This window comes from Oxyura jamaicensis, unplaced genomic scaffold (genome assembly GCF_011077185.1).
Source record: "Oxyura jamaicensis isolate SHBP4307 breed ruddy duck unplaced genomic scaffold, BPBGC_Ojam_1.0 oxyUn_random_OJ61717, whole genome shotgun sequence".
Lineage (NCBI taxonomy): Eukaryota > Metazoa > Chordata > Aves > Anseriformes > Anatidae > Oxyura > Oxyura jamaicensis.
The window spans coordinates 823-8,955 of NW_023307246.1; the positions used below are offsets into that span (position 1 = coordinate 823).

At 41.3% G+C, this 8,133-nt stretch overlaps 1 protein-coding gene across 1 annotated transcript; it reads left to right on the forward strand.

Moving 5' to 3' along the window:
• Window positions 1–485: 485 nt before the first annotated feature.
• LOC118158940 (transcription factor BTF3-like) lies at window positions 486–7,958 on the forward strand. Its single transcript, XM_035313601.1, has 6 exons — window positions 486–621; window positions 897–965; window positions 4,352–4,465; window positions 4,671–4,872; window positions 7,113–7,166; window positions 7,687–7,958. The coding sequence occupies exons 2-6, from the start codon at window positions 897–899 to the stop codon at window positions 7,731–7,733; spliced, it is 486 nt and encodes a 161-aa protein (XP_035169492.1). The 5' UTR covers window positions 486–621; the 3' UTR covers window positions 7,734–7,958.
• The last annotated feature ends 175 nt before the right edge of the window (window positions 7,959–8,133 follow it).

Genomic DNA, 8,133 nt, shown 5'->3' on the forward strand with positions numbered 1-8,133 from the left:
CCCCCCCCCCCCCCCCCCCCCCCAAGAGTTGAAAGAAGAAAAAGCATGGATACAGGAACATAACCAAGATGAAAGTACTACATCGAAATGTGTTTTATTATTTTTTGAAGTAAAAATAAATACTCCAAGAATCATGAAGGATTTCTGCTGACGGCAGGAAAACACTAAGACAGGGCGACAAGTTACAAAAGGAAACTACAGGTGCTGAAAGCAAGAAAGTGGCTGAGAGGTACAGCTATGTGATAGGGACCACTCATCGAGCCGGACGCAGGGAAGAATCGATCCCGTTCCATGGGCCGGGGGCTTAACCTCACACCCTCACTCGACCGTACAAATAAATCTTCTTTTTGAGCTGCGGCATGCTGGAGTTTAAAGATTTCCGCAAGCATTTGCTACAGGGACGGCACCACCTGAGCAACCCCCAACTCCTCCCGCGGTGACGATGACAGCTCTTCCCGCCGCCGCAGAGGAGGAGGTGACTGCACATGCGCTGTGCGACACGGCGTACCTTCCTTCCGGCCGCCATCTCGCTATCTGTCGCGGCTGCATCTGGCCCCGTCTTCCTGTTTGTGTTTTTTGTGTTTTTCCCCGTTTCGGTAGCGCTGTGCTCGCCCCAAGAAGGTACGAGGGAGACCGCGGGGGTGGTTCGGAGGGTTCATTACATGTCTGGGGCCGGGGGGGGGGTAATAGTAAAGGAAAAGGAAAGACGGTTTTGGGCTGAGATGCTGCGCGCGAGCAGACTTTTATCTCCCTCCCACCGTGGTGGGGCTGGGGCGTCCTCCTGCTGGGCGTGTGTGTCTGCAGAGTCTCTGACGCGTACTTGCTCCACTTTGCTGTGGCTTGTGCTGTTGGGTGCTTCCTGGCTTGTTTCATAGGCTTTCTTGTTGCTTCTGCAGATGAAAGAAACAATTATGAATCAAGAAAAGCTTGCCAAGCTTCAGGCTCAAGTGCGCATTGGTGGCAAGGTAGGAATCGCCTCCCCTCCCTATCTCCTGGCCTGTGAGGCTGCAGGTCTCTGCCCACATACAGGGCTTGGGACAGGAGGTCCTGAAAGCTTGGATGGGGAGCAGTCCTGAGGGCTTTCAGCTCGGCTTGACTGTAGGGGAAGCTGCCCTGCTGCAGGGATGTCTAGTCAGTTCAGCAGAAGCAGAACGTAGGAGCTGAACTTGCAGCTTTTTCTATTTGGATTTGCGATGTTATAGCTGACTTGAAGCATATGTTCTTGTATGGGCAGTTAGAAGGCACTTAAGGCTTGAAGTAAGTAGACCTTAGAGCAAGTGAGTTCAGGTATAGCTTTTGTAATAAATTATAGAGGGTTATGTTCCAAACTCAAGTCGTACATCCTTAAGTTAACCATGGCAGTTTTCTTGCCTTTTAGGACAGCTGAAATTTCTGTACTTGTCATGCTCTTATTATTGTAGAATTAGGAAGTATAATGCACTTGGAAGACCCTCTTATTTTATCATGACATTTAGATACACTTATAATCTGAAAAACAAAGAAAGACTTTGAACATGTGTATGCTAGCAAATGTTCAAGTTACGGTTTGAGTTTTTTTTAGCAAGGACTTGTTAATAATGGTTTATATATTTGAGGAAATATACATGCGTTATTTTCGAATACGAGCTATTCAACAGAACTATCACTGACAGTCTCCGGTAGCTTTCATTTCTGTGCTGAAGTTTTTGTCTTCAGGTGGAGACTTAGCCTTAAATCAGAGGAAAACTAGTTTTTAACTAGCTTGATGACTTTGCATGTTCTTTAAATGGGTTACTAGTTAACCAGAGAACTACTCTATTATATTGTTGATTACGTGTATATTACTGACATGTATTCTAACACGTTTCTGTCATCGATCATGTAAGAGTATGCATTCAGATCGCAGCTCTTACAATTCTGTGCTCAATATAGGTCTTCTAGAAACATTAAGTGATGCTTATAATATGCTGGTGATGCTGCCATTCAGCTTTGAAATTGGCCTGTGAAATACTTTGAATGTCTAAGCTTGATGGTTTTTTGTTTGTTGGTTTTATAACTGGAAATGATTACTAGAATGCTTCATGACAAAGTCACCGTATAAATGGAGATTGCCTCCTCCATACCCAGTTATCAGCTAAGGGGGAAGAGTAATTTCTCCTTGTGTGAAAAGGCTGCACGTTCTCTGCTGAAAAATTTTCGTGACACTGCAAGGCTGCATATCTTACAAGCTAAATATTATATTTAGGTGGAGGGCTATTGCACTTCATGCGTAATTTGAGATTTTTGTGTAGGATGTTGGTACAGCTAAACATCGTGTTTTCTCTTCCAAACCTTCTTAGAAGACTGGCAAATGAATCTGTGGTCTGTTGTATCTACATTGTTCAGTACAGAGGTAGAGGGGTGTGAACAGCATGTCTCAGCTTGATCAGGGTAGAATTTGCTTACTAAAATCCTGTAATCTTCAGAAGCTTAAATTTGCGGAGATGAAAGCAACAGCTATTTATTTCAAATTAACTTCAGATTGTCTGAAGCTTGATATCTGTATGTAATATAGGTAAAGGTGTTTGTGTGGATGGGAAGAGGTACATGTTCCTACATAGCCTTTGATTCAAGACAATTTGTAAAAACTTATTGAGAAGTCTTTTGTCCAGAGAAATTTAACATAGACCTCATGTTGCTTGATTTGTGTCGTAGTCAAAGTACATGAATAAAGCCATTTCTTTCGTTACTATCAGGGAACAGGGAATCTACCTCAAGCTTTCTAGACAAAAGACTAAATTTTTGAGTTGTAGTCTTCCATGTTTTAGCTTCATGTGTTCTAAAGACAAACTACAGAATCACAGAATGGTTGAGGTTGGTCCAACCCCCCTACCAAGCAGGGTCACTTAGCGTGTGTTGCACAGGATGACATCCAGGCAGGTTTTGAATATCTCTAGAGGAAGAGATTCCACAACCTGTGCCAGTGCTCTGTCACCTGCACAGAAAATAAGTTCTTCCTGATGTTCAGATGGAACTTGCTGTGCTTCAGTTTGTGCCCGTTGCCTCTTGTCCTGTTGCTGGGCACCACTGAAAAGAAAGGAGTCTGGCCCCATCCTCTTGACACACCCTCCCTTCAGATATCTGTATATGTTTAGAAGATTCCCTCTCAGTCTTCTCTTCTCCAAGCTAAACAGGCCTGGCTCTCCCAGCCTCTCCTTGTATGAGATGCTCCAGTCCCCTTATCTTTGTAGCCCTCCGCTGGACTCACTCCAGGAGTTCCATGCCCCTCTTGTACTGGGGAGCCCAGAACTGGACACAGTACTCCAGGTGAGGCCTCACCAGGGCTGAGTAGTGGGGCAGGATCACCTCCCTCAACCTGCTGGCAGCATTCTTCCTAATGCACTTCAGGATGCCATTGGCCTTCTTGGCCACAAGGGCGCGTTGCTGGCTTGTGGTTAACCTGCTGTCCACCAGGACTCCCAGGTCCTTCTCCACAGAGCTGCTTTCCAGCAGATCAGCCCCCAGCCTGTATGAGAGCTTGGGGTTATTCCTCCCTAGGTGCAGGACCCTGCACTTGCCCTTGTTGAACTTCATGAGGTTCCTCTCGGCCCAACCCTCCAGCCTGTCAAGGTCCCTCTGAATGGCAGCACAGCCCTCTGGAGTATCAGCCACTCCTCCCAGTCTTGTGTCATCTGCAAACTTGCTGAGGGTATACTGTGTTCCACCATCCATGTTGTTGATTAATCAAATTGAACAGTACTCGACCCAGTACTGATCCCTGGGGGACACCGCTAGCTACAGGCCTCCAACTAGACTCAGCACCAGTGAGCATGACCATCTGAGCTCTACCCTCCAATTGCCAATCCACCTCACTGACCACTCATCCATCCCACACTTCCTGAGCTTGTCTATGAGGATGTTATGGGAGACAGTGTCGAAAGCTATACTGAAATCAAGGTAGAGAACATCCACTGCTCTCCCCTCATCCATCCAGATAGTAATCTCATCATAAAAGGTTGGTCATAGGTCTTAGAAATTACAAGACTGTGCTCGGTCCTTGTTTTTATGCCTATGATAACAGTTGAGGGTAAACTTGCAATTTTTCTAAGTACAATGCTGCAGAATTCCCATGAGAATTGTGGAATAAAGGTTCTCTAGTGCATTGCTTTCTAAAAACTTCACGCTTCTCAGGAGCATGCAAAGCTTGCCTTATAGGAAGGGAAAGACTGCTGCAGTGTGGTTGGAAGGGTGGAGTGGTGTGCACCATAACACAGAAATGGGACTTTGTATATTAAGTTGATTTGTAGATGACTGCAGAGAAGTTATGTGGCTCTGAGGATTAGAGTTTGTGAAGAACTACTTAAATACTAATTTTATTTTACTTTCTGCAAAGGGTACTGCCCGCAGAAAGAAGAAGGTTGTCCACAGAACAGCTACAGGAGATGACAAGAAACTTCAGTTTTCTTTGAAGAAACTGGGAGTCAACAATATTTCTGGTATTGAAGAGGTAACTGCTTCAAAGGGGGAAAATGCTTTTCTATATAGAAATATAAAATGTATCAATATTAATTTTCTGGTAAGTAACATCTTAATCTGGTCTGTTTAAGTATATTAATAAGTCTTTATTGAGCTCTAGGAACTTCAGCTAGTTTCCTGTTAAATTGAAAAATCATGTTAAACTGCTTGGAATGTATTGGATTTTTTTCTTTCAGGTAAATATGTTTACCAACCAAGGAACAGTCATTCACTTCAATAACCCTAAAGTTCAGGCATCTCTGGCTGCTAACACTTTCACTATTACTGGCCATGCTGAGACAAAGCAGCTGACAGAAATGCTTCCTAGTATCTTAAATCAGCTTGGAGCTGATAGTTTCTCCAGCCTGAGGAGACTGGCAGAAGCCCTACCCAAGCAATGTAAGTTGAAACTTTGCTGCCAGCATGAAATGCATTCATAGGCTTACTTGTATAGCTGCAGTGAAATTCAATGCACTCCTACTTCCTGCGAACATATTTTAACGTGATTATAAAGAAATGGAACTCAGATCTTATTTATAGCTCAAATCCAACAAAGCATATAACTGAATAAAGCAGATGCACCTGTTTCTCAGTATATCTTGCAGTTGTTCTAGGTCTAGAAAGTTGTTGCTAGAGTTGATTTCATGGTAGTTTACTTCTTGATGTGGCTACCATATTTAAACCCTGGAAGAGTTAAGTTCTTAAAAGATATATTTTGAATATGTTTGTTTTTCCACTTTGAATGGAAACATGAGTGACTTGAGGACAGGCATCTTGGTAATGCTTCGCACGCTCACAGGTATGATGAAGGTACTTCTTGTGTGGGCTTTTTGATAGCTAAGAGGGAATTACAGTTTTTATATGAAAATGTTATAGTTTCTGTATGTGTGTAGGACAGTGTAGAGAACAGGACTGCTATGAGCACTAAGCTGGATATGCCAACTTCCTATTCCATCCTTAAATTAGTTTTTTAAATTACTTTTGTTCCATACCTTGGAAGGAATGGACTTCAAAACACAGAAAATGAAGAAGCTTATCAAGGTGTCCAGTTTCCGGTAGTAATGAACTTGATTGTTACATTTCTTCTTTCTGTGCTTTGTTGCCAGCAAAGACAGCCTCTTTTTCCATTCCTAAAGTTGATGTTACTTCCCTCCTGTTAACTTCCTACTGAAAAAAATCCCTCTAGAAGTAGTTTTTAGGAGGTGGTAAACTACTTCTTTCCCCGTGCAGCTCAGATCCCTCCTTCCTAATGTCATCTCTGTAGCTTTTGTGTGGTAGTAGCAGGGCTTGAAAGAAAGAAAACTTGAAGGATTAAAAATGATCCTCTAAGATCTCTCTTCTCATAACAAAATGAGTATATTCTGGAAAAGCTAAATTGTGCAATTTTAATATTAGGGAAGCTTGTTTAAAGTGCTTCCTTTTGTATGACTTGGTAAATGGTTATTTTTTTCTACTTTGGGTGGATGACAAGTAGTTGCACAAAACTTTCCATTCAGCATTGTCTGCTAGATTTGGAAGCCTGACATCAAAAGAGTGAAGTAGCTGAGATGACTATATTTGTAGGTACTAAAGGAAACTTAGTCTAGTTTTAGGGGTGAGAGAAAAATGCAGACAGTTTAGGAGGAAATAACATGGTAACAGCTTTCTACTGTTAAAAACAAAAAGAGTTAGTGATGACCTCGTCACAAGCCCTTTCAGACCAAAGTTTCTGCATTGATCTGTCCTAGTTCTCTAGGAATCAGGTTACATGATTTCAGAGGTCTGGTATAAACCTATCTTTCCTCATGTTTTCATTGAAAACTGAGAAGGATTAATTAGAATAGACTGAGATGATTGAAAATGTGGGACAGCTTAACCTAGGTAGTACAGCTAAGAATAGCAGTAGTAGTAGTGGCACAGGCACCCAGGGACCTGAGTTAACTATTCCTAGCATTAGAGTGCTACGGTTTCACAGATACTAATTGGCCTGCTACATTGGACATGGTTAAGTCCCAGTATCTCCAGTAAATGGGAATAGTGACTGAGTTTGCAGAGATGTGGACCAAAATACGTGGTTACCTCAATTGCTTAAGTGTAAAATTATGCATCTAGTTTCATATTCCTCTGACTTTTCCAGGGAACAAGATTATCTTTAAGAGCCTTTAGTCATAGCTGTCTGCCTGCAGCTTCAAAATTACACCTTAATTTTTCTTGAAGGCCAAGGATCATAAGGAGGACTCATCTCTTTTCCTTATAACTTGTTGATGCTGTAAAATAAGTAAGCTTTGAGAACCTCTGAGTAGTCAGTAAAGCAAGATGCTTTTAAGATAAATTGGTAAAATTGGTCTTGGCTCTTGTGTGGTAATCATTTTCAGCTACAAGGCACTCAATGGCTCTAGATACAAGATAGTAACTAGTAAACTGTTTCTAGCATGCATCTTCCCATTTCCAGCGTTGGGCTGTTTGAGCATGATCAGTAACAAAGGGAATGTGAGTTTCCTAGGCTAGTTGTATTTATTTAGCAGGGGAATTGTTTAGAGCATTGCAGCTTAACTCAGACTCTTAGATTTAAAAAAAACAAACAAACAAAAAAAAAACTTTTAATCAAGATGCCTATGGTGAGCTTGAGTAATGCGCTTTGGAACTACTTGCTCTTGCAGCTGTGGATGAGAAAGCACCACTTGCTACTGGTGAAGATGATGATGAAGTTCCAGGTAAGAACAAACATGAAATGGAGGATAAGGAAGTGATTTTCTGGGAGAGAACATGTGTAGCGTAAGGTTAGGCCAAGGACAGAAGGAGTATTGACTAGTCACTTGCTGTTACAGAATTTCTATGAGCGGGTTATGTATCTGTTTTCAGACAGTGTGAGACTAGGTGAACCATTGGTTTGAGGTAGCATTTGTCCTGCGTAAGAGTAATAACTGACTAAGTTAATTATTTCATCTTCAATAAGAAGGCTGGGAAGAAACTGCCTTTTTAGTATCACTTCGCTTAGTTGTGGGTACAGTAAAGTTAAATGATAGGTGGTGGTTCATTATAACGTAAAATTCTAAAACTTCTTGACAAGGAGAATGAACCCTGGAGCTCTTAAATGTTATTTGATCTGTATTTTATAAGATGACTTTTTTTTTTAACCTTGTAAGTGCTTGATATGAAGTAGAACTTCAGGAAAAAAAATGTTTGGCAACGCAGAAGCGGATCTAACTCTGATATCAATGTTTATTTTTCTAGATCTTGTTGAAAACTTTGATGAAGCTTCAAAGAACGAGGCAAACTGAACGAAGTGTCACTTGGAATAAAGTTAAAAACTCGAAAAAGCTACATGGAGCTGCTATTTTATATTGTGACTTTTATTTGAATTTATTTCCTGATGAGTTCTCAAAACTTGTAATTGAAAAATCCTTGAACCTGCAGCTCTTCTTAGTTACTGTTTGTATACAATATTATTTTTGTGGCCTGATTGAATAAACTTATGCTTTGAAGTAAGTCAGATTGCTAATGAATCTCTGTCTAGACACTATTTTTGAGTAACTTATATGCAGTCAAAACCCTATCTCTAATGAACTTTGGTATACAATTAATATATTTTAAAAAAACAACTTTTTGATGTGGCTTCTTGTCAGAAAAGGGGGGGGGGGGGGAAAACCACAAAAAATAAAAAATAAAAAGGGGATTGCT

What these genes read in the sequence shown, in the direction of transcription:
- LOC118158940 (XM_035313601.1), top strand. Translation starts at nt 897, where the DNA reads ATGAAAGAAACAATTATGAATCAAGAAAAGCTTGCCAAGCTTCAGGCT. An exon ending in ATATTTCTGGTATTGAAGAG is followed by an intron (nt 4,466 to 4,670) that starts GTAACTGCTTCA and finishes TTTTTCTTTCAG; the next exon opens with GTAAATATGTTTACCAACCA. An exon ending in AGAAGCCCTACCCAAGCAAT is followed by an intron (nt 4,873 to 7,112) that starts GTAAGTTGAAAC and finishes TTGCTCTTGCAG; the next exon opens with CTGTGGATGAGAAAGCACCA.